A 26774-nucleotide genomic window follows, 5' to 3' on the forward strand; every position below is an offset into this window, starting at 1 on the left:
CAGCACCTTCTGCCTAATACAAATGATGTTGCTATGAACAGTGCTGTACAAATAACTATTTGTTTGTTTATAAATAAAAAAAACTATTTATTTGTATTTAGCCAGAAGTAGAATTGCAGCATCACATGATAATTCTGTTTAACTCTTTAAGGAACACCAAACTTTTTCTGAAGTACTCCAGTAGTTTACATTCACAAGGGTCCCTCTCTCACCACGTCCTCACCAAGACTTATTTTCTTTTTATTTTTTCACAATCACCTTCCTAAGAGGGATGAGGTGGTACTTCATTGTAGTCTTGACTTGCACTTCTCTAATGATTAGTGACATTGAGCACCTCTTCATGGGCTTATTGGCTATTTGCATATCTTCTATATAATAATATTTATTCAAGCCCATTGTCCATTCTTTAATCAAGTTGTTTGAGGTTTTATTGTTGAGTTATATTCTTTTTAATATAACTGGATATAATTTTTTAAATCAGTAATGTGATTTACAGATACTTTCCATCACTCTAGGTATTGTCTTTTCACTTGCACTTGAAAAGTATGCTCCATTTTTTCCCTCTGTGTAACTTCAAAGTACCCTTGAGGATCTGCATCCTCTTCACCTGACAAACAGGAAAACTGCAACTCAATCAAAGCATATTTGAACACGCTGCCTGGCACCTAATAAGAGCTCACAAGTTTCAGTTAATGCTACTGTTGCTTCACAGACAAAAATGATCTATGAAGAATCATAGAAGGTGTTTCAGTAAGGCATATCGGTGGGAAAAATAGCAGAAGTCCGTAGAAGCCTTAGCAGCGCCAGGGTTCACCACCTCATAGCTATTGCCGATACATAGGTTTTCCAGGCCCGTTTACTCCTACCAACCTCCAAAACACCCCTCTGCCAGCTCAACGCGACCCGCCCCGAACATAACTAACCCCAAGGCCGCTTCCGGCCGCTTCCGCCCGGCAGCAGCCAGTTAGTGCATGCGCTGTGGGAATGTTTGCGCGCCCGCTCCCAGCACAGGGCGACACACCCAGCTTCCGGCGCCCGGATGAGATTGCACAAGGCTTGGCGCCTAATCATGACGTCAGCTCCGGTTGCCTTGCTGAATCGGAAGTGGGAGCTCTTCGGCCGCTGAGACTCTGTTGTGTCGTCGCTGCTGGCCTTTCAGGCTTTGGTAAGAGAGGGTATAGCTGGAGGGGAGGGGATCGTTGAGTCTGCAGTGGGACTTTTTTTTTCTCCTAGTCGGATACCAGTCCAAATCTCTGCACGCTTACCTCCTCCAAATTCTGTCCTTTCCTGAACACTGGCTCTCCTTCATGAACTTCGACCCTGTCTGGTTTGGGAACCCCTTACAGTGCTCCTGTTTCTGGCATTTCTGCCCCTCGTTGCCATTCCGCTCCTGGAAAAGGCCAGAATCCTGGCCTTGCATTATCTTTGGCGTTCTTTCTCTAGAACGTGCGCCTAGTGGGTAGGTCTCCCTGTGCGCCGCGAATCCCTTATGGAACCTGGGGGGATAAAATATAAAGAGTAGACAACAGATACCCTGGTACCAAAGAAGAGAAAATTAAACTTGGGTACCTGTAGTCAAACCAGTTGAATCCATATGGCAAGGTGTTGACATTTGTTAAGGCAAGTGATCATTCACCCCTCAAAACTCTCCTGTTACTCTGCTTCTTGCTTCCTCAACATTTGGGTTTAGAGGACACTGCTAAAATTAAGTAACCGAGCGCAGAAGCTTATATTTGATGGGTATTCTCTTTGGAATCAGCTTTTCACTCCAAGAATAAGGATATGTATGTTTAGTCTCACTGCCATAGGCTGTTTTGGTCTCACATGGGAGCCCTCATAGAAAATGGGACCCAGGGCCTTCCCTGGTGATCCAGCGGCTAAGACTCTGTGCTCCCAATGCAGGGGGCCAGGGTTCAATCCCTGGTCAGGGAACTTGATCCTATATGCTGCAGCTAAGGCCAGGAACAGCCAAATAAATAAATAAGATAAATAAATATTTTTTAAAAATGGAAGGAATGCTGTCTGCTTTGTGAGTTGATGAGATCCTTCTAGTTTGATGTAACGGAAGGATCTGTTGGCACGTAGAGGCCTGAAAGGATTATTGGGTGGAGCATGTAACGGTGAAATCATTTTTACAATTTCTTCTTCGGTTTGATCTATGTATTACTCGGGGCTTCCCAAGTGGTGCCGTGGTAAAGAATCCACCTGCTAATGCAGGCAGGCTCAGGAGACTCGGGTTCCATCCGTGCCTTGGGAAGGTCCGCTGGGGTAGGAAATGGCAACCCACTCCAGTATTCTTGCCTGGAAAATTCCATGGACAGAGGATCTGGATGGGCTACAGGCCACGGGGTCCCAGAGTGAGACACAGCTGGGCAGCCGTGCGATTGCATGCACACACACGTATTACTCGCCAGGAAAGAAACCTTGTGGAGTATGATTTAAAAAAGCTTGATTTTGACAGTCTCATTTTTGTGAAGTATTCCAAGTATTTCTGTTTAAAAGCAATACCAAATTTGATGTTAAAACATTTATGTGGTCATCTCTTTAAAGGCTGACAGTGCCCCCTTGAGAGGATTAGCCATATTCTTTATAAACAAAAGATTAACTCAGGCGAGGGCAAAAAGATTATATAGGACTGGAGGTAGACAACTTTTATAAATGTAGAGCCTTGCAGCACATCTATCAGAAATGTGTTTTTAAAGGGGATGTATTGGGGGAATTCCCTGGCAGTCCCGTGGTTAGGACTCTGCACTTTCATTGCCAAGGGCCCAGATTCAATCCCTGGTTGGAGAATCAAGATCCTGCAAGCCTCACGGCCAAAAGTAAATAAATAAATAAAGAGGATGTATTTTTAAAATCAAATCCAAAAACTTCTAAGAATTGGTAGATGTGTCATGCCAAAGGCTGACGACAAGATAGTGCTTTATCTTTGTATGGTAGTTGAAAGGAGATTATAAATTCCCAGTGATATTGAATATTAAACAATATCAAGGTTCCATTTTATCAGACCTTTCTTTTGGAGTGGGTCACATCTGGGTGCTCTTTTTACATTTGTGAGATCCTTGACCAAATCTAAACTGACATCCCTACAAAGGTTCCATCAAATGATCAGTCCTCCCTTTTCGTGTAAAACTTTCCTGGTTGCACAGTTAGCTCTTTTTCCATGAAAATAGTTGTTGCACAGATTTGAAGTACATATGAGAAAGATGAGCTTAATGAGGTAGGCAAAGCTCTTTTTATCTTTCATCATGGATGACAGCAGAGATTTATTTCCATTCTCTGTTCTACACGTGCTGAGATAACAAAGGGCCACAAGTGCCTGGCCTGATACCTTGACCTTCCACTGCAACCCAAGACAAACAGTAAAACCCTTACCTTAAAGTAGGATTATGGGTGCTGCTATTGATTACAAGAAGGTCAGGAGTAATTACATGTAAGATTGACTCATTTGATGCATGTTTGGGATTTTGTGTTTATGGAATATACCAGACACAAGAAAAAAATAATTAGGTATGAGCCTGTACTCAGCTTGCTTACCTTCTAGTAAAAAAGAAGATCTACATTAGAAATACAATGTAGAAAGTTATAAGTCCTGTTGATATAGATAAAATGTCATGGGAAGCTAATTTTTGTGGACCATTTTAAGTCTTTATGGAATTTGTTGCAGTATTGCTTCTGTTTTATATTTTGTTTTTTACTGTGAGGCATGTGGGATCTTAGCTCCCAGACCAGGGAGGACAAGGAATTGAACCTACACCCCCTGCATTGGGAGGTGAAGTCCTAACCACTGGGTTACCAGGGAAGTCTTAAGCTAGCTTTATGTAATGTGACAGTGTAGTATTGAGAAAGGAGGAAATAATGCCATTTATGATGATAAATCCTCTTTATGTCTCTTGATAGTCTTAGAGCCCATATGTGTCCTACATGCTAATTCTTGGCTTTTGATTTCCTTCCTTTCTGCATGGTGCAGATGATGCATCTCCTTTGTACTAATCTGAACTCTTTTCAGTTGTATTTTTAAAAACCCATTTGAACTGGCTCCCACAGTGTAGGGAAATCTACTGGCTTTTTTATACCTGAGAAGGCTCTCTTTCCATCTCACATGTCTTTTCCTGCATGTTGGTTTAGTTTTAGGCTAGGCCTTCTCTAGATGGTGGAAAGACAGCAACTCCAGGTTCCTGTCTTACGGCCTAGCAACCTAAGCAGGAAAAATAAAAAGAGTTCCCTTTTCTGTTGATTTAGCCAAAGGTCTGAAGCTAGTGTTCATTGATTCTTTTAGGTTGGTGCAAAAGTAATTGCAGTTTCTGCATTGTTGAAGTTTACCATTTGATATTGGAATACATTCTTAAATATGGTTATGTGATACATCATTTTAATGTGCATTTCTCCCTTAATTTTTTTTGCTAATGACTTATTACTTGCTATTTATTTATATTTATTTTAGACTATGTAAATGATGTTAGACAAAAGCAAATTCGAGCGATTTTCTTATGCGAGTTCAAAATGGGTTGTAAAGCAGTGGAGACAACTCGAAACATCAAACTCATTTGGCCCAGGAACTAATAAATGTACAATGCAGTGGTGGTTCAAGTTTTGCAAAGGAGTTGAGAGCCTTGAAGATGAGCGTAGTGGCCAGCCGTCAGAAGTTACAGCAACCTATTGAGAGGATGATCAAAGCTGATACTCTTACAACTACATGTTTTAAGAAGTTGCCACAGAACTCAGTGCTGACCATTCTGTGGTCATTCAGCATTTGAAACGAATTGGAAAGTTGAAAAGTTTCATGAGCTGACCACAAATCAAAAAAGTCGTCCTTTTGGAATGTCGTCTTCTCTTATTCTATGCAACAACAACGAACCATTTCTCGATCAGATTGTGACATGCAACAAAAAGTGGATTTTATATGACAACCAGTGACATCCAACTCGGGTTGCACTGAGAGGAAGCACCAGAGCACTTCCCAAAGCCAAACCTGCACCCAAAAAAAGGTCATGGTCACTGTTTTGTGGTCTGCTACCAGCCTGATCCACTACAGCTTTCTAAATTCCAGAGAAACCATTATATCTGAGAAGTATGCTCAGCAGATCGATGAGATACACCAAAACCTGCAATGCCTGCGTCAACAGAAAAGGCCCAGTTCTCCACAACAGCTCCCAACAACACATCACATAACCAACGATTCGAAAGTTAAATGAATTGGGCTATGAAGTTTTTGTTTTGTTTTTTTTAATTGAAGGATAATTGCTTTACAGAATTGTGTTGTTTTCTGTCAAACCTTAACGTGAATCAGCCATAGGTATGCATATGTCCCCTCCCTCTTAAACCTCCCTCCCATCTCCCTTCCCATCCCACCCCTCTAGGTTGATGCAGAGCCCCTGTTTGAGTTCCCTGAGACATACAGCAAATTCCCATTGGCTATCTATTTTACGTATGGTAATGTAAGTTTCCATGTTACTCTCTCCTCCCCTCTCCCCATGTCCATAAGTCTGTTCTCTATGTCTGTTTCTCCATTGCTGCCCTGCAAATAAATCTTTGGTACCATCCTTCTGCTGCTGCTGCTGCTAAGTCGCTTCAGTCATGTCCGACTCTGTGCAACCCCATAGACAGCCTCCCACCAGGCTCCCCCGTCCCTGGGATTCTCCAGGCAAGAACACTGGAGTGGGTTGCCATTTCCTTCTCCAATGCATGAAAGTGAAAAGTGAAAGTGAAGTCACTCAGTCATGTCCGACTCTTGTTGACTCCATGGACTGCAGCCTACCAGGCTCCTCCATCCATGGGATTTTCCAGGCAAGAGTACTGGAGTGGGGTGCCATTGCCTTCTCCGACCATCCTTCTAGATTCCATATATATGCATTAGTAAACAGTACTTATCTTTCTTTTTCTGATTTACTTCACTCTGTATAATAGGCTCTAGGTTCATTCACCTCATTAGAACTGACTCAAATGTGTTCTTTTTTATGCCCGAGTAATAGTCCATTGTGTATATGTATCACAACTTCTTTATCCATTCATCTGTCAGTGGACATCTAGGTTGCTTCCGTGTTCTAGCTATTGTAAATAGTGCTGCAGTGAACATTGGGGTACATGTGTCTTTTTCACTTTTGGTCTCCTCAGGGTGTATGCCTAGGAGTGGGAGTGCTGGGTCATAGGGTAGTTTTATTCCTAGTTTTTTAAGGAATCTCCATACTGTCTTCTGTAGTAGCTGTATCAATTTACATTCCCACCACAGTGCAAGAAGTTTTGCCTCATCCACCATATTCACCTGACCTCACACCAACCTACTAGCACTTCTTCAAGCATCTCGACAACTTTTTTTTTTTTTTAAACTTTACAAATTGTATTAGTTTTGCCAAATATCAAAATGAATCTGCCATAGGTATACATATGTTCCCCATCCTGAACCCTCCTCCCTCCTCCCTCCCCATACCATCCCTCTGGGTCGTCCCAGTGCACCAGCCCCAAGCATCCAGTATCGTGCATCGAACCTGGACTGGCAACTCGTTTCATACATGATATTATACATGTTTCAATGCCATTCTCCCAAATCTTCCCACCCTCTCCCTCTCCCACAGAGTCCATAAGACTGTTCTATACATCAGTGTCTCTTTTGCTGTCTCGTACACAGGGTTATTGTTAGCATCTTTCTAAATTCCATATATATCCATTAGTATACTGTATTGGTGTTTTTCTTTCTGGCTTACTTCACTCTGTATAATAGGCTCCAGTTTCATCCACCTCATTAGAACTGATTCAAATGTATTCTTTTTAATGGCTGAGTAATACTCCATTGTGTATATGTACCACAGCTTTCTTTATCCATTCATCTGCTAATGGACATCTAGGTTGCTTCCATGTCCTGGCTATTATAAATAGTGCTGCGATGAACTTTGGGGTACACGTGTCTCTTTCCCTTCGGGTTTCCTCAGTGTGTACGCCCAGCAGTGGGATTGCTGGATCATAAGGCAATTCTATTTCCAGTTTTCTAAGGAATCTCCACACTGTTCTCCATAGTGGCTGTACTAGTTTGCATTCCCACCAACAGTGTAAAAGGGTTCCCTTTTCTCCACACCCTCTCCAGCATTTATTGCTTGTAGACTTTTGGATCACAGCCATTCTGACTGGTGTGAAATGGTACCTCATAGTGGTTTTGATTTGCATTTCTCTGATAATGAGTGATGTTGAACATCTTATCATGTGTTTGTTAGCCATCTGTATGTCTTCTTTGGAGAAATGTCTATTTAGTTCTTTGGCCCATTTTTTGATTGGGTCGTTTATTTTTCTGGAGTTGAGCTGTAGGAGTTGCTTGTATATTTTTGAGATTAGTTGTTTGTCAGTTGCTTCATTTGCTATTTTCTCCCATTCTGAAGGCTGTCTTTTCACCTTGCTAATAGTTTCCTTTGATGTGCAGAAGCTTTTAAGTTTAATTAGGTCCCATTTGTTTATTTTTGCTTTTATTTCCAATATTCTGGGAGGTGGGTCATAGAGGATCCTGCTGTGATGTATGTCAGAGAGTGTTTTGCCTATGTTCTCCTCTAGGAGTTTTATAGTTTCTGGTCTTACGTTTAGATCTTTAATCCATTTTGAGTTTATTTTTGTGTATGGTGTTAGAAAGTGTTCTGGTTTCATTCTTTTACAAGTGGTTGACCAGATTTCCTAGCACCACTTGTTAAAGAGATTGTCTTTAATCCATTGTATATTCTTGCCTCCTTTGTCAAAGATAAGGTGTCCAAAAAATATGGAACGCTTCACAAATTTGCATGTCATCCTTACGCAGGGGCCATGTTAATCTTCTCTGTATCACTCCAATTTTAGTATATGTGCTGCCGAAGCGAGCACTCGACAACTTTTTGCAAGGAAAACATTTCCACAACCTGCAGGATGCAGAAAATGCTTCCCAAGAGTTCATCGAATCCTGAAGCATTTATGCCACAGGGACAAACATTTATTTCTTGTTGGCAAAAATGTGTTGATTGTAATGGTTCCTATTTTAATTAATAAAGATGTATTAGAGCCTAGTTATAATGATACAAAATTCATGGTCTGAAACCTCAATTACCTTTGCACCAATCTAATAACAGGCCTTGCTAGAGAATCAGTGCCCACTCCTGAATCAGTCCCTTTGGCTAGAGACTGCTGTATTCTTTTTGGCCAAGCCAGATTCATATGCCCATTCCTAGAGCTAATGGGCGAGCTCATCCCTTCTGAACACATGGACTGGGAGCAGAGTGGATCCTCAAAGGAAAACTGGGGGTGTCATGTTGAAAAGAAATTGATATTTTGGAGACAGAAAAATAAAAAGAGCTCACTACACTTTTTGCATTCTTCTGGGTACCTCAGGATAGAGGTAGGGTGGTGGTCAGCTAACAGTGACACAATTCTTGGTGCTTCTATGTGAATTAAGGGAAATAAGTAAGGGCAGTGCCAAAGAATGTTCAAACTACCATACAGTTGCGCTCATTTCACATGCTAGCAAGGTAATGCTCAAATCCTTCAAGCTAGGCTTCCACAGTACGTGAGCTGAGAACTTCCAGAAGTACAAGCTGGATTTAGAAAAGGCAGAGGAAACAGAGATCAAATTGCCAACTTCCTTTGGATCATAGAAGAAGCAAGGGAATTCCAGAAAAACATCTGTTTCATTGACTGTGCTAAAGCCTTTGACTGTGGATCACAACTGTGGAAAACTCTTCAAGAGATGGGAATACCAGACCACCTTACCTGTCTCGTGCAAAACCTGTGTGCAGGTCAAGAAGCAACAGTTAGAACTGTCATGAAACAAAGGACTGGTTCAAAATTGGGAAAGGAATACGTCAAAGCTGTATATTGTCACCCTGCTTATTTTACTGCTATGCAGAGTACATCATGGGAATCGCCAGGCTGGATGAAGCACAAGTTGGGATCAAGATTGCTGGGAGAAATATCAGGAACCTCAGATATGCAGATGACACCACCCAAGGGCAGAAAGCGAAGAAGAATTGAAGAGCATCTTGATTAAGGTGAACAAAGAGGGTAAAAAAGCTGGCTTAAAACTCAGCATTCAAAAAACAAAGATCATGGCGTCTGATCCCATTACTTCATGGCAAATAGATGAGGGAAAATTGGAAACAGTGACAGATTTTATTTTCCTGGGCTCCAAAATCACTGCAGATGGTGACTGCAGCCATGAAATTAAAAGACACTTGCTCCTTGGAAGAAAAGCTATGACAAACCTAGACAGCATATTAAAAAACAGAGATATCACTTTGCTGACAAAGGTCCATATATTCAAAGCTGTGATTATTCCAGTAGCAATGTATGGATGTGAGAGTTAGACTGTAAAGAAGGCTGAGCGCCAAAGAATTGATGTTTTCAAACTGTGGTCCTGGAGAAGATTGAGGGTTCCTTGGATAGGAGGGAGATAAACCAGGCAATCTTAAAGGAGATCATCCCTGAATTTTCATTGGAAGGGCTGATGCTGAAGCTGAAACTCCAATACTTTGGCCACCTGTTGGAAAAAATCAACTCATTGGAAAACACCCTGTTGCTGGGAAAGGTTAAGAACAGGAGGATAAGGGGGCAACAGAGGATGATCTGGATGGATGGCATCACGGAATCAATGGACATGAGTTTGAGCAAACACCGGGAGATAGTGATGAACAGGGAAGCCTGGTGTGCTGCAGTCCCTGGAGTCACAGAGTCAGACACAACCTAGCGACTGAACAACACTGCAGTGTTTAAAGGGAAGGAAAGACCTCGCAAGGATTGTTAACTCCAATTTTATGCTGTCTTTCTTTTTTGCATGATTAAGCTCAACTAAACTATACATAATAAAAAGTAAAATATATAGAGCAACATCTAACCTTTGAGTTCTTTGAAGTAGTCAAGACTAGCAGCATGCTGAGACGAGACTAGACTGTCATTACAGCTCAGTAACCATTAGCTTTTAGGCAGAAAGCTCAACAGAGGAGCACGAAGCAACAGGTAGAGATGCCTCAGCACTGTCCAAAAAAAAAAGTGTTACAGTCTCTCTCCAAAAAAGAGTAACTTTTCAACTTGTATTAGCTTTTGTTAGTGTGATTCCGTAAGGAGTCTTACCTCAATTAAAGGTAAACCAAATGTTCTTTTTGCCTCCTGCCTTGTATCCCTGACCCCACTCCTTCTAAGAACCTCTGTCCTTGTAGCAGTTCAGCATCCTCGTGAGCAGAATATTCATACCCTTTGTCTCTTCTCACCCTTTTCAGGGTTGTATTTCTATGCTGTGGGCTTAAAATTTCAAAAGGGGAGAAAGCCTTTCAGGGAGCTCTGCTCATCCCATTATACCCCTGAGTCCCCTTGGCGCTTGGATGAGGAAATTTTATCAGAAGAGTGCAAATGCAGGCTCAGTCAGCTCCTCTAAATACCTTTGAGGTATATATCTATTTCATATTACACAGCAGGAATTGTGTTTCTTCAGTATTGTCAAAACCATATAAACAGGGAAGGTTAAATGTAGAATTAAGCAAAGACCATTTAGTTCTTGGAGGAAGAAACATCAGTAGTCATAAGCCAGGAAGTAGAGATGGATTGTTTAATATAGATTTAAAACCCATGGTATGCTGCTAATCTGATTCCTATCCTGGTTTGCAATTCCACTTCTGACATATAGGCTTCCATTTAGTTTCTGTGTAGCTGAGGAGTTCCTGGCTCCAACCCTTAAGTCACAGAAGCCTGAGCAAGCACAAGCACCACTTTATGCTCATGCTGAATGAGAACTAGTCAACCAGCCTAGAGATTTATGGGAAATTTTTGTCATGTTTAAGTGCTACTTTGTTGTTACAACTAGTAGCTCAGTTTCCTCTTTGACTTTAATAATCCTCTCTATTTAACCTATTTTTTTTTAAAGGTATAGCAAATAGAACATGTCAACAGATAAATGCATTCCTGAGCATCTTTTAAGTTTCTTGGTTTTAGCCACCCCCAAATCAGGCCAGCTTGTCCAGTTGGTCGGTTTGTAACCATTTTGCCAAAAATGCCTTGAATCTTGGAACAAAAGTTGGCAAGTCTTACCCAAAGCCTTTTAAAATGTACCATAGTCAAGGAATGGGAAAAGAAACAACAATGATTTTATCACAACTGTTGTGTTATCTGCCCTTCCACGTCTTAATACCTGTCCTTTCTATAGCCCCTCCCCCTAGGTCTGGATGGAGGATACTTTAAAGTGAAATGACAGACCAGGAGAATAACAACAACATCTCAAGTAACCCCTTTGCTGCTCTTTTTGGCTCCTTGGCTGATGCCAAACAGTTTGCAGCAATCCAAAAAGAGCAGCTGAAGCAGCAGTCTGGTAAGTGGAGGAGCCAGTAGCAGTGGATGAGATGACCTAGAATGGGGTCTTCCCAAATTAAATATCCTTTGGGTCCTTAATTGCAACTGGAATTTATATTTAGGGCAGAAGTTGGCATTTTGTTCATATTTGTTGTTTGTTTGGTTTGGGGGACTTCTCCTTGTCCTATCCCTGGCTTAAAAAGACCAGAGAACAGGTGGTTCTGGAATAACAGATGCCCATCATGCTCCCAAAGCTGTCAAGCTTTCTTGTTTTACAAATCACCTAGCGAAAGATTCTTAACAAAGATGCTAAATTTTTTTTAACATAAGAAACAGGTTATAGTTGTAGGTGTGGGAAACAAGTCACATGCAGCTGTAGACAGCAGGTGTGTTAAAGGAAGACTTAGAGCCTTCTAGCCTATAGAGAAATGAGGTTTGTTCTTAAGCCCAGTGCTTCAGAGTCTATCTCAAGTAAAATGCTTTTTCATTACACTTTCATAGCTTACTGCTTTTAGAACAGACTTGTAGGAAGATCTGATCCTTACCCTTCATGTGAAAAAAATTAGGACAATATCTCACTAATCAGAAAAGTGATTTTCCTCATCTGGGACCAAAGTAAAGATCAAGTCTAGCTTCCGCCCTATAGGTAATATATGAACTAGAAGAATTAGGATGCTATTTCCCAAATATATTAGTTTTCTGAGCGTATACACAAACTTTCAGGCCAGAAATTGCTCCCTTTCTCCTCCCTCCAAAAAAGATGTGTTTTTATTTTTAGGAAAGGAGAAACATTTATACTTTGCCTTTATTGTGTTTATTTCAGAAGTGTTCAGATATGTATACTACTGTGTACATATGGCCTTACTCTCTGATTAGGATTGAAGAAAAAGGAAGTGAGAGCAAGACAGATGAGTAGTAGACAGAGACAGATGAAACAGAAGAAATACATGTAATGCTGACCTTTTAACGTGATGGAAAGAGGCAGCTCTGAGTCTCAGTCTCTGAAAACTTTCCCAGATTTCTAAAATATAGGCTCAGAATGGGAACCCTTGGATTAGGAGATTGAAAAGTGTGGAATTGGGAAAATAAGGAAATGAGAAATTTTAAGTATGTGGTTGAGGAAAGTTTTGGTAATCAGCGCTTGTCACTCTTGGAATTCAGAGGAGACCTTAATGGTATAGGAACAGAGCAACTGAACACTCATCCTTCTGGCCATAAACAGACGTAAGGCTGGCTAGGATTGGGAGCATTGCAGTGGGAACAAGTCAGGTGCATGCCCTTCTGTTACTATTTTGGCACCTCATTGTCTTAGTTTGTTTACACTGAGTTTGCCAGGTCACCAGGTCTAACCTGTTTTCCTCCAGCAGTTAGTACTCTAGCAAAACCTTTGACCTCCTGTATTGAGCTTCACTTTTGCTCAGTTCACCACACTGAAGCAACTCTTGCACCTGAGAATTTTGCCCAGACTTTCAGAGTAACCATTTTATCAGCAAAGGAAAATGCAGATACAGGCTTGCATGTGCCTTTTAGTGAGCAACACTACTTATACACCCCTTTAGCATCAGCACCATTCTGAGAAGCTCTCTTTTAAGTTGCTTTATAAAAAAGTAAAAGGATTCTATCAATAAGAAAAAAATAACTAATTGAAAATGGGGACAATTTATATATACTCAAATTACTTTAAAAAATCCAATCTAGCTAATCATTAGAGAAATGCCCATTAAGACAACAATTAGATAGTTTTAGTCTGTGCAGTTTGTGAAGCTTTAAACAGGCACTCTCTCATACACTGGTGCTGCTGTTAGTTGCCAGGTTGTGTCTGACTCTTTGTGACCATGGACTGTAGCCCACTAAGCTCCTCTGTCCAGGGATTTTCCAGGCAAGATTACTAGAGTGGGTTGCCATTTCGTTCTCTAGGAGAAGATCTCCAGGGGATCTTCCTGACCCAGGGATCAAACCCTAGTCTCATGCTTTGCAGGTGGATTTTTTACCACTGAGTACTGGTGAAGCCCCATATACTCGTAGCCATGTAAATTGTAGTGGTTTTGGTTTTCTTTTTTGCTGCATGAGGTCCAGCTGCACAGAATCTTTAGCTGTGGCATGTGGGATCTCCTGGAGAAGGAAATGGCAACCTACTCCAGTATTCTTACCTGGGAAATCCCATGGACAGAGGAGCCTGACAGGCTACCATCCTTGGGGGTCACAAAGAGTCAGACGTGACTTAGGGACTAAACAAAAACAACAAATGTGGGATCTAGTTCACTAACCAGGGATTAAACCCTGGCCCCCTGCATTGGGAGCATCTCAGCCACTAGAGCACCAGGGAAATCCCAGAGTAGTCTTTCTTAAAGTAATTTGGTAATACATATATGTTAACTTTTAAATATTCAGGCTTTTTAATCCAGCAGTTCTGCTTCTGTGAATTTATCCTACAGAAGTACTTATACAGGTGCACAAAAATAATAAGTTATATGTGGTATAGTGTTGTTTGAAATCATGGGAAATTGGAAACAATACAAATGTCCATCAGTTGAGAAGTCGCTACATAGATCACATTGTATGCATTCAGTGTAATACAGGGCAGCTATTGAAAAGAATGAGGTTGGCTTATAAATGACCTAACAGAGAGGTGTTGGTGCTGATTAAGTTTAAAAGGCAAGGGAATTTCCTGGCAGTCCAGTGGTTATATCTCTGCTTTCACTGCCAAGGACCTACGTTTGATCCCTGGTGAGGGAACTAAGATCCCACAAGCCAAGCATCACAGCCAAAAATAGATAAATAAAAATTTAAAAATAAGAAAAACGTGTTCTCTTAAAATCAGGGAAAAGCCATATATTTAATATAAGTAAAGGCTTATTGATCTATTAGATAATTCTTTGCTCACTAGGATTCTTTTTTTTTTTTTTAATTTTATTTTATTTTTAAACTTTACATAATTGTATTAGTTTTGCCAAATATCAAAATGAATCCGCCACAGGCATACATGTGTTCCCCATCCTGAACCCTCCTCCCTCCTCCCTCCCCACACCACCCCTCTGGGTCGTCCCAGTGCACCAGCCCCTCACTAGGATTCTTTAGGGAAGATAGTGTTGCTACTTTTGGCATTATGGAATACAATTAATTATGAGTAGAAAAAATAAAACTTAGTTTTTGAAATATGGTAGATTTTATAACCAGGGATTTCAGAATTCTGTACTTAAGATGTTTCCTGATACAACTCAATGGCAAAAACCGCCAAACAATCCAATTTAAAAATGGGCAGAGGATCTGAATGAACGTTTTTCCAAAGATGACATATAGATGGTCAACATCTGCATGAAAAAGTGCTCAACATCATTAATTGGGGCAATGTAAATCAAAACCACACATGCTTGTTAGAATGGTTATTATCAAAAAGACAAGAAATAATGTGTTGGCAAGGATGTGGAGAAAAGGGTACCCTTGTGCACTGTTGGTAGGATTTTAAGTTGGTTCAGCCACTGTGGAAAATATCGGCATGGAGGTTCCTAAAAAAATTAAATATAAAGCTACCATTTGATCTAGCAATTCTACCTCTGGGTATTTATCCAAAGAAAACAGAAACACTAATTGGAGAAGATATATGCACCCCCATGTTCATTGCAGCATTATTCAGGTGGACAGTAGATGGGCCTTAAGGGCATTGTGTGAGGCAAATAAGTCAGAGAAAGACAAATACCATATGATCTCACTTATATTGGAATATTTAAAAAGAAAAAAAAAACCAGGCAGACTAGATTTGGGCTTGCCAGAGGCAGGGGTTGGGGGTGACAAAATGGGTGTGAAGACTTCCAAAAGGTACAAACTCCCAGTAATAAAACAGTCATAAGGATGCAGTGAACAGCATGGTGACTGTAGTTAACAATACTGTATTACATGAGTGTTTGAACGTTGCTAAGAAAGTAGATCTTAAAAGTTCTTACCATAAGAAAAAAAATTGTAGCTATTTATGGTGACATAGGGGCTTCCCAGGTGGCGCTAGTGTAAAAAATCTACCTGCCAATGCAGGAGACACAAGAGGACGTGGGTTCAGTCCCTGGGTTGGGAAGATCTCCTGAGGGAGGGCATGGCAACCCACTCCAGTACTCTTGTCTGCAGAATCTCATGGACAGAGGAACCTGACGGGCTACACAGTCCATGGGGTCACAAAGAGTTGGACACAATTGAAGTGACTTAGCAAACACGCATGTACCGTGACAGATGTTAACCTGATTTATCGTGATCATTTAACAATGTATACAAATATTGTAATGTTGTACACCTGGAATGAATATATGTCAATGATACCTTAATTAAAAAAAAAAAACAAGATGTTGACTGACTTGAGATGTTCACTAATAAGTTAACATCCAAAATTAACCTCCCCCACTTGGTGACATTTATCATGTATACTTGGTTTTCTCTTAAAGAGAGGATTGTAACTGTTAATGACTTACATTTTCTGGCAGATGAACTCCCAGCCAGCCCAGATGACTCGGATAATAGTGTGTCAGAGAGCCTGGATGAATTTGATTACTCTGTGGCTGAGATCAGCCGCTCATTCCGTTCACAGCAGGAAATATGTGAGCAACTCAACATCAATCACATGATCCAAAGGATCTTCCTCATCACTCTGGACAACAGTGAGTTACAGATTTGCAGCCAGTGGATTCACTACTCTGCCTTTCCTGCTTGGGCTAAGGATTCAGTCTTAGAAACTTACTGTATCTGATGGTTAAACAAACCAACCAAACTCCCAGGAACACAGGGTTTATTTATATTTTCCAGGAAGCTTTTGTTAAAGCAGTATTTTGACAAACATACAACTTTCATTTCTGTTTTGATTCTGACTGGACCATGTAGCTTCTGCTGCCTTTTCTACTTTAAAAAGGGTGATGGGCATGGTAGCCAAGTCTGTTTACTTCTCAGAGGTGATCTAAACATTTTGATGCAAGCCCCAAGAAGATTTAGATAATGTTTCCCCTCTGTGCACTGTCTGTAGTTAAACCCCCAAACTACTCCTGATGTCTGGGATTTACTCTTTAAATGTCATGATGTTAGGTTTATAACAAAGCACGTGCTCTTTGGGGTTGGGGTGGGGGGGTTAAATCTGTAGATACTGTTCTATGTGTCAAGATCACTCTGATATTACCTGAGTCAAACTTCGGATTCGAGAGAAATGCTGTCAAGATCAGTTGTCTGTGTAAGGCAGAAGCATTATTCTTAACCTATCAGACTAAAACCATTTCTCAGGTGACCCAAGCCTGAAAAGTGGGAATGGCATCCCCAGCCGGTGTGTGTATTTGGAAGAAATGGCAGTAGACCTGGAAGATCAAGACTGGCTTGATATGAACAACGTAGAGCAGGTACCATTCTTCCATTCCTTACATGTGCCTTCAGTAAAAATGAGCCATGCAGCTGAATTCTGCTCTCCATTCTCCAACCATGGCTTTCTTAGCTCTGTCTCTTACACTGTCTGTGTTGTCCCTCTTTTGGATGTGCTCATCTACCCATGGTCCCATGTCCAAATCTACCCATCCTGCAAGACACAGTTAACAAGTCATCCCGTTTACAAAGTTTCACCAGGTATAAGTTGTTATTTTCTCTCTGGGCACTTACAGTGATCTCTTGCATCTCTTATAAGAATTGTCTCTTTCCATCCCAAGTTGTGGCTTTTCTATGTACCTCTCTTCTCTCTCCCATAGACACTTAACTTATTGAGGCCAAGGCCCCTCTCTTTCTTTATATCTTTTTCAAAATCAAAACTACATTCTACCTTACAAGTGCTTAATTAATATTAAATGGATGAAAGTTTAGTAGGGAAGACACTTGACAACTTGTAGTTTAACTTCATACGTTTAAACTGTCTATATAAAGTCTGAATGAAATCAGCAATCATGAAGAGTAGTAGATTTCACATATAAGTTTAATCTCTCATTCTCCACACTATTCAACAAATATTCTTTTAATGCTTACTCTGTGCTTGGGGCTATGCTAGACACTTAAGCTTGCTTTAGGATAATGATATAAACAATTAAATTTGTATACATAATTTCTTTTAATTGAGGGATAATTGCCTTACAATGTTGTGTTGGTTTCTGCTATACGACAGTATGAATCATCTGTAAGTATTATATATATATATCCCCTTCCTCTTGAGCCTTCTCACCAACCCTCCGCATCCCACCTCTCTGAAACTGAGCTGAACTCCCTGTGTTACACAGCAGCTTCCACTAGCGTTTTATTTCACACACAGCAGTATTATGTTAGTGCTACTCTCTCAATTCACCCCACTTTCCCCTTCCCTCCCCTGTGTCCACAAGTTCATTCTCTATGTCTGCATCTATACTCCTGCCCTTTTTTCCCTTTTACATTCTGTGATTCTCATAATTACCTGTGTCAAAATTATCTTTTATGTCTTGATGTTCTAAAACTAACTTTGCAGTGGACAGGGATGGAGGCAGATAAATCAGGAGTTTGCAATTAACAGATACACACTACTGTATACAAAATAGATAAACAACAGAGACCAACTGTATAGCACAGGGAACTACATTCAATATCTTATAATACCTATAATAGAAAAGAATCTGAAAAAGAATAGATATGTATGTGTGTGTGTAACTAAATCACTTTCCTGTATACCTGAAACTAACACAACATTGTAAATCAACTATACTTCAGTAAAAAAATAAAATGTAAAAATAAATAAAAATTTAAAAATTATTTATGTAAAATAAATAAAAATGTAATGCAAAGTTACATTAACTTTGCAGTGATTTAGTATTCTCATTTATTTATTTTTCCTAATAGGCTGTCTTCACTCGCTTATTACTTCAAGATCCAGGCAACCACTTGATTAACATGACTTCTTCTACAACATTGAATCTCTCTGCTGATCGAGATGCAGGGGAGAAGCACATTTTTTGTTACCTTTATTCCTGCTTTCAAAGAGCCAAGGAAGAGGTAAAGGAATCATTGCCATTAAGTACTCTTGGGTATGATGTAACCCAGAGGATTGGATCAATGTCTTTTATATTAATTTGTATACATCACAGTGTATCTGAAACTGGATATCAGAGGTCCTGTTAGTTTGTTTTCTGAAGTTTTAATCTCTCCTTTTCTGTGGCTTGGGGTCTTCCCATTCCCCAGTTAACAAATGCCTCTTATTATTCTTTCTACAAATGTCTTTAAAAAATCACACCTTTATAAAAAAAAAAATCTGATAAATTCATTTCTACTGAGGTGTGTATAACAGAGTAGACTAAGCTTGATCACTTCCAGCAATAGAATTTCTAAGAGGTGATTCCTTAACCCAAGGAATGAACTCTCATGGCTTTTCAAGCATCCATACCAAAGCCCTATTGTTTTGAGACACAGTGTCTTTCCCCTTCTGTTTGCTGTATCTGCCTTTGTGCCAGGTCACAGAGCTAGCATCTTCCCTCTCTTTGTTGCTGTTTCCAGATTACCAAAGTTCCAGAGAACCTGCTACCCTTTGCAGTACAGTGCAGGAACCTCACTGTGTCCAATACCCGAACAGTCCTCCTCACCCCAGAGATCTATGTTGACCAAAACATCCACGAGCAGCTGGTAGATTTGATGGTGGAAGCCATCCTAGGAGGCCGTGAGTACATAAGCAAAATCTGTGAGCATCTGCATTTGATTTCTGTAACATTCCTCTGATTGCATTAAAAAGCCTCAGAGGCACTATGGTTCCAGCATAAATGAATAAAATGGGTTTCAATACCAGTAGAATTATCAAAAGTTCAGCAAAGTAAAGAGTTGTGTGTAAAGGCATATAGAAATTCCTTTGGCCTCCTCTCTCTTGTTTGTCTTCCATCAGATTTTGAAAGTGTAGCTGAGTTTCTGGATGAGGTCATCGAAGCTTTGATACTAGATGAGGAAGTTCGAACATTTCCAGAAGTCATGATTCCAGTGTTTGACATTTTATCGAGCCGAATCAAAGATCTAGAACTCTGCCAGATTCTACTGTACGCGTATCTGGACATTCTTCTCTATTTCACTAAGCAGAAGGATATGGCCAAGGTAGGTCTGAAAGTTCACATGTGTTCAGTTGAGTTGGAAGCTTATGCTTCCCTGTCCTGAGGGCACTGTAATATTACCTATTGTATAAGAAAGGTACATTGGTTGTTACATAGTCTTTTTTTGTTTTGTTTTGTTTTGGCTATGCTATGTGGCTTGTGGGATCTTAGTTCCCCAATCAGGGATCGAACCCACGTCCCCTGCATTGGCAGATCCTTAACCACTGGACCACCAGGGAAGTCCTGGTTGCTGTATAGTCCTAACTCTTTGAAGCTCTCTCACCCCATCACTTACCTCATCATACAGACAATTGACTAGGACTTGTCTTTTCCTACAGGTTTTTGTAGACTACATTCAGCCCAAGGATCCAAGTAATGGACAGATGTACCAGAAGACCTTGCTAGGAGTAATCTTGAATATCTCCTGCTTATTAAAGACACCGGGAGTCATAGAAAATCATGGCTACTTCCTGAACCCATCTCGTTCCAGTCCCCAGGAGATCAAAGTACAAGAGGCCAACATTCATCAGGTGGAGCTGTTTCCTGGTGCATTCCAGTCCCCAATCTCTTAAGTATTGTTTCCTCAGGAAGCAAATGCAGACAAGGCTACTTGAGCCTTTTGGGAAAGCAGATTGATCTGGGTGACTCTCTACGTAATCGTGTAAAGAAATGGCCCTCTTTTTAGCGTGCGCTAAGAGCAGAGGACAGACCCTTGTTTGGTTCAGAATGAGCTGCTACTATTCTTTGCCCTGTGTTGTAGCACAGTCACCTGCTCTCAATTCTCATTTTCCTCACCAAGGTATTTCTTAAAACTTCAGGTCCTAAAATCTTCTGAATGAACTCCAGCTTAAAAGCCAAATCGTTTTCCTTTTCCTCCTTTCCCCTGTGTCATCTCTGTTTGGGCTTCCTAGCATAAATTATATGGTATAAGTCTGGCCAACATACGGCAATCAGTGGTTGAACTGGGGGCAGTTTAAATCTGCCATCATCACACCTTTCTAAAGCAGAGGTTGGCAAATTATAGCAGTGGTCAAATCCAGCCTGCCGCCTTTTTTTGTAAGTAGTTGTATTGAACCTAGACATATTTCTGTGTATTGTTTATGGCTTGACTTTATGCCGCAGTGGTAGAGTTGAATAGGTGCTACAGAGACCATATGGCATGCAAAGCCAAAAATAGTTATCATCTGGCCTTCAGAAGAGAAAGTTTACCAGCCCCTACTCTGCCCCTACTCTAAAGCTATGTAAATGCTAGCTGTAGTTTGGCAGCTCATCAGGAAGACTTACACATGCCCAGAATTATTATTACTTTTTTTAAATCAGAATGGTGGGGGGCAGGGTAAGGCACAGGGAGAGTAAGGGAAAGATCAGGATTCATGTATTTTTGGAAATTGCCAGTGGCTAAGGTTTGAGAGTAACAAATATTAGGATTGTGCAACTGGAATGTTCTGTGGTTGTGTTTTCTGGTTAAACAGTTCATGGCTCGGTACCATGAAAAGATCTACCAGATGCTGAAGAACCTACTCCAGCTCTCTCCAGAAACCAAACACTGTATCTTGTCCTGGCTCGGAAACTGTTTGCATGCAAACGCAGGCCGCACCAAGATTTGGGCCAATCAGATGCCAGAAATCTTCTTCCAAATGTATGCCTCGGATGCCTTCTTTCTGAATCTGGGTGCTGCTCTCCTGAAGCTATGCCAGCCATTTTGCAAACCCAGATCCTCTCGGCTCCTCACCTTTAATCCTACTTACTGTGCCCTGAAGGAGTTGAATGATGAAGAACGAAAAATTAAAAATGTACACATGAGAGGTAGGGGGGAGCTGGTCTTCTCAAAACTGTGTGTGTGTAACATAAGGCCTTCACTTGCATATCCTTTTCCACAAAGGTCCCTCATTCTCAAAGAAGATAAGGCAAAAAGAAAAGCCATTATAAATTTTTAAAAGGCAGACTTTTAAAAACTGATAGTTTTAGATGTTATGCTTTACTGAGACCTTCTCTCTGAATTTGGCAGACTTGGATATTCACTCATTCATTCATTCTTAGGAAAATGAATAAAGGACAGTCCCTGTCCTTTTTGAACTCAAAGGCTCCAAAAGGAGGCAGATATGTTAACAGATCATCATAATACGGTCTAGGGCTAGGAATCCAGAGAAGGGAGTAAATGATGAATTCTGCAGAAGGTGGAGGTCTTCATAGTTGAGTCTTGAAAAATGTGTTGGGTTTATCAAGCAAAGGAATCCCTTTTATAGAGGAAATAACTGTGAAGGTACAGAGCTGTGAAACAACTAAGAACAGTGGGAAGCTCCACATGGCTAGAACATGGGGTAGCTGGGGGAAGGGGTATGGAAACTGGCAGGAAATAAGCCTGGGGAGAAAGAATGTTGAAGCCAAATTGGAGAAAACTCAAATAATACAGAGAAGTGAAAAGAAGGAAATAAACCACTCTTAGTTCTACCACTGAGAATGAATCACTCTTAATTATTATGTACTTCCTCCCAGTTTTTTAGCTCTTCTAATTATAAAAATAACACATGCTCAAAAGCAAATAATCTTATATACAAAAAAGCACAAAATAGTAACAAATGATTACCTATCTCCTGGAAAAATCTACAGTGCTGTCTATCATTCCTTTTAATATTTGGTGATTTCATGACCAAGCTAAAAAGATTTAACTGCATTGCTATAGACAGAAGCTAAAAGACATTTTTAGACCAAGAGAGTAGGAATGTTACAAGATCTGTTTTTAAGAAGATATTACTCAGTTCACTGGAAGCAGGATGGAAGTTGAACTAGAATAAGGGGACACTGGAGCCAAGATAGATGTCTATGGCAAGACATTTACTCTTCCTTTTCATTTCTTTGAGGTTTGGACAAAGAGACCTGTTTGATTCCAGCTGTACAGGAGCCAAAGTTTCCCCAGAACTACAACCTTGTAACAGAGAACCTTGTCCTGACAGAGTACACCTTGTACTTGGGATTTCACAGGTAGCTCCTCTGATGTCATTAGGAAAGAACTGTTTGGTTGTGTTGATATCAGAAGGTTAAAAGTGAGTATTATAATAATCTCACTTTATTCTGAAGGCTTACATTAGGATCTAAAAGGAAAAGGCATTATACGCATTAATCTGTGTCTAGATCAACTGGCTTTATCCATGTACCTTGAATTTATTTTATATTTTTGACCTGTTAAACTTTTTTTATTAAAGATACAGTATATAAATATAGTGTAAAGATACACTATATATTTCTTTTGATCTGCACATTTTTAAATCACTATCTTCCTTTTGTCATCCCCACAAGTGGAATTTTCCTTTAATATTTCACATTCTGCTCTTCAATTTTCATTACTTACTATGCCTGATGAAAAAAGAGAAAGCTTTATTCTGTGGTATAGAGAGACAAAATTGACAAAAAGAAGTGTTTTAAGAGATTTCAGAACGATCATAAAAATCTGTGTATCAAAGAGGATTCTGGATGTGTGAAAATTTGAAAGCTAAGGTGTGTAACTTCCGAAAATGGTCTGGTTCTGGCTAACCGCATGTCGTTCTATGATTTTTTTTTCCCTGCTCTGATTTAGCTGAATTTGACGAACATTTTATAAATAAGGGGGAAAATAGCTACTCACTCATAGTTATAGCCTATAGGAAGGCATATTGAGGACAGCAATTTTTAATGCCTTTTTGGGAAACTTAAAATGACATAGCATTTTTCAAAGCTCATCAGATTTTTCAAAAAATGAAATTATATCTTTACTAGAGATTACTTTCTGTCTCTGTCATTGATATTTTAAATGAGACAGTAGATAACAACTTACCATGTATTTATTAACCTATTAAAACGGAAAGTGAAAGTCATCTAGTTTCTCATTATTGGCTAGCTAACACTAGACATCGTCCACGGGGCCAGAGAGAATGAGTTTGGACTGTACATGCAGACACAACTCTCCATGACATTGAACTCTGGGTCTTCCTTTCATTAGAGAACATTTGGATGACCCTTTTTGAAGACTCATTTAATTTTTATTGACCATCCGAGAACTGGAAGCTGCTGTTAGGTTGCATTCCAGGTGGCTTCTGGTTTACATGTGGTCATTGCTAATCTGGGACGTGCCTGGTGGCTCAATCTATAAAGAATCTGCCTGCAGTGCAGGAGACCTGGGTTTGATCCCTGGGTCAGGAAGATCCCCTGGAGAAGGAAATGGTAACCCACTCCAGTATTCTTGCCTGGGAAATCCCAAGGACAGAGAAGCCTTGCAGACCTCATTCCATGGGGTTGCAGAAGTCGGACACAACTTAGTGACTAAACCACTACTACCATCACCACCACTGCTAATCTGGACTCCATTCTCACCAGCTTTAGTTCTCTACTAACCATGAAAAGACTGTCCATATACCCACATCCAACTACAATCATTGCCCTTGGGTGGTGTCAAACTATCTTGTACCTTGCCTAATCATTATATATCGTACATAATAAAAGCCCAGTCTACACCCTGCTCAGCCAAGCCACTATTCTTTGGATAGTGCATTTCAGCCAAAGGCAACTAACTATATGTTGAATAACATTTTTCCAGTGCTCTGTTCCCAGCCCGATCCTGTCAGTAACTTTTGTGATATCTGTGTCATCACAACTGCAGCCCTACATCCTAAAAGGGAAGAATAAATACGTGAGGATTTGTTTTTCAGAAACAGTCTGTACTTAGCCATCTGTGTGTGAGCCTTCTGACCCAGTCTCTTCTGCTTTCTTGAGGGCAGGTTGCATGATCAGATGGTAAAAATCAACCAGAATCTCCATCGGCTGCAGGTAGCCTGGCGGGACGCTCAGCAAAGTTCCAGCCCTGCTGCTGACAACCTCCGGGAGCAGTTTGAACGACTGATGACCGTCTATCTTTCTACCAAGACGGCCATGACTGAGCCGCAGATGCTACAAAACTGCCTAAACTTGCAGGTGTCCATGGCTGTTCTCCTGGTTCAGCTGGCCATAGGCAACGAGGGCTCACAGCTGATGGAGCTGACTTTTCCTTTGCCAGATGGCTACAGTTCTTTGGCTTACGTGCCAGGTGAGCTGGCTGTCCCTTGGGAACTTCCTATTTATAGCCATCTGAGTTTAACTGGGTCACTTTGAAAGTATAATACACAAAATATCCTACCTTAGCTATCATTCAGCTGTTTTTGGAGAAACAACTCAAACTTGTAGATAATGTCTGTGGTCAGAGCCTGGGAGAACTGACAGCTGGTTCCTCAGTTATGTTGCCACTGCTCTGCAGATCAGAAAATAGTCTTCAGAGGGTGAAGTGCAGTCAGGGTTTTCTGAGCTGTTAGTTTCTATCATTAATATAGTTTGTTATTCAACTTATAAATTTATCTGTCTAACCCTCCCCCCTGTGCTAGTCTTTAGGGGAAAAAAGTCATCTCCTCTTGGTTAACCCAGAACGGAGAGTGTGTATGTCTGTTGAGAGGTCAGCAGATATTGTCCATCAAATTTAGGTTACATTTTTTTTCTTTAATTTTTATTTTATCTTGGAATATAGTTGATTTACAATATTGTGTTGGTTCCAGGTGTACAGCAAAATGATTCAGTTATATATATACATACATACATTCTTTTTCAGATTTTTTTTCCATATAATTGGAAAATTTGAGAAATTTCCTGTGCTATAGTAGGTCCTTGTTGACCTACTGTATAGCACAGGACCTATACAGTATGTCCTACATACATATAGTAGTATGTATGTGTTAATCCCAAACTCCTCATTTATCCGCTTGCACTTCTTTTCCCCTTGGTACAGGTTACATGCTTTTAATCCCTGTACTAGTCATTTATTGCTGAGTAACAGATTACCCCAAACATAGCAACTTCAAACAACAAACATTATTACACACAGTTCCCTCAGGTCAGCAATCCAGGATCAGCTTAGCTACATGGTCCAAGTTGCAGCCAGGCTATCCACCAGGGCCATAGGAATCTGAAGACTTGACCAGGGCTGGAGGATCTGCTTACAAGCCGTCATGTGGTTGCTGGCAGATCGCAGTTGCTTGCTGGCTTCTTTTCCAGGCCACACAGGACTCTCTTTAGTAACTATTCATGGTATGGCAGCTGTCGTCTCTCAGATCAGGGGAAAAAATGGAAGCTGTAGGCTTTTATAACCTAATTATGGAAATGACATGCCATCATCTCTGGAGTAGTGGAGGAGGAGATATACAAGGGCATAAATACAAGAAGGCTAGGATCAGCGGAGCACCCCAGAGACTGATGACCATAGTCATCTAATGTTTTCATCTCTATTCAAGATTCTTCATCTGAAGGGTTATTTTAACTCACAGTTAACCTTGAGTGTGGAAATATATATCCATCAGTGTACTTTCTTAAACTGCACTGGTATGTTAACGTTTTATATCTCTACTGTTCTTCAATTTACTTGGATAAAACTAAAAATTGCCTTACATTCAAAGGAGATTCTGCATTTTTTTTAACTTATCATCCTTCCTAGTACCTGTAAAACATTTGGGGTTCTTGTAAACCTTCACTAAGTAGAGTAAAAGAGAAGAATATAAATATTGCTTAATACAGAGAGTCAGATGTTTGGCTAATTCCAGTGAAAATTTTCTTTCTCAGAATTTTTTGCAGATAACTTGGGTGATTTCCTCATTTTTCTCCGTCGCTTTGCCGATGACATCTTGGAGACATCGGCAGATTCCTTGGAACATGTCCTTCATTTTATCACCATTTTCACTGGAAGCATAGAAAGGTGAAGTGCTGAAAGCGTGGCTCTGTCACAGTGCAGAGCTGTGAAACATTCAGAAGACTTCTAAGCCAAGAAATAAACAAGCCTGACTCATAAGGGGTTGCCTTCAGAAGTTGTGTTAACATTAATGAATCACCTGACTATCCTTATGAGTAGCCCAAAATCCCATACTTGAGAGGCATAATAAACAAAGGACTTTGCCCACAGAGAATTTGAACCTGCATATAAGGTACCAGATGGGAATTCCCCTGCTAGTCCCTGGTTAAAATACTTAACCTTCATGCCAGAGAACTTGCCAGGCGCTGATGATCTTCTAATATCTGATAACAAAGTTTGCTCTACAGTCCTGAATTGGATGAGCAGTAAACTTGGGTAAATGCTCTCTGATCTCAAGACTTACATTCACAGCTTCTAGTCCTCTTTCCCGGAGAAGGCGATGGCACACCACTCCAGTACTCTTGCCTGGAAAATCCCATGGACGGAGGAGCCTGGTAGGCTGCAGTCCATGGAGTCAACAAGAGTCGGACATGACTGAGTGACTTCACTTTCACTTTTCACTTTCATGCATTGGAGAAGGAAATGGCAACCCACTCCAGTGTTCTTGCCTGGAGAATCCCAGGGACGGGGGAGCCTGGTGGGCTGCCGTCTATGGGGTCGCACAGAGTCGGACACGACTGAAGCGACTTAGCAGCAGCAGCAGCAGCAGTCCTCTT

General features: G+C 40.6%; 1 protein-coding gene and 1 non-coding gene across 3 annotated transcripts in view; one reads left to right on the plus strand and one right to left on the minus strand.

The window, feature by feature from the left end:
* Positions 1 to 1060: 1060 nt before the first annotated feature.
* UBE4A (ubiquitination factor E4A) overlaps positions 1061 to 26774 on the plus strand; it is a 42893-nt gene continuing 17179 nt past the window's right edge. For both annotated transcript variants that reach the window (XM_061440472.1, XM_061440473.1), the window contains exons 1-12: positions 1061 to 1165; positions 11138 to 11299; positions 15747 to 15920; positions 16531 to 16643; positions 18091 to 18243; positions 18742 to 18901; positions 19121 to 19323; positions 19658 to 19849; positions 20792 to 21125; positions 22181 to 22301; positions 24071 to 24375; positions 25932 to 26064. In XM_061440472.1, coding sequence (XP_061296456.1) covers positions 11179 to 11299; positions 15747 to 15920; positions 16531 to 16643; positions 18091 to 18243; positions 18742 to 18901; positions 19121 to 19323; positions 19658 to 19849; positions 20792 to 21125; positions 22181 to 22301; positions 24071 to 24375; positions 25932 to 26064 — 2009 coding nt within the window. In that variant the 5' untranslated portion in view covers positions 1061 to 1165; positions 11138 to 11178. The remainder of the gene's footprint in view (positions 1166 to 11137; positions 11300 to 15746; positions 15921 to 16530; positions 16644 to 18090; positions 18244 to 18741; positions 18902 to 19120; positions 19324 to 19657; positions 19850 to 20791; positions 21126 to 22180; positions 22302 to 24070; positions 24376 to 25931; positions 26065 to 26774) is intronic.
* On the minus strand, positions 7730 to 7836 carry LOC133227216 (U6 spliceosomal RNA). The gene has a single exon (XR_009729768.1). It is a non-coding gene; the product is annotated as a U6 spliceosomal RNA (small nuclear RNA).

This window comes from Bos javanicus, chromosome 15, assembly GCF_032452875.1.
Source record: "Bos javanicus breed banteng chromosome 15, ARS-OSU_banteng_1.0, whole genome shotgun sequence".
Classification (NCBI taxonomy): Eukaryota; Metazoa; Chordata; class Mammalia; order Artiodactyla; family Bovidae; genus Bos; species Bos javanicus.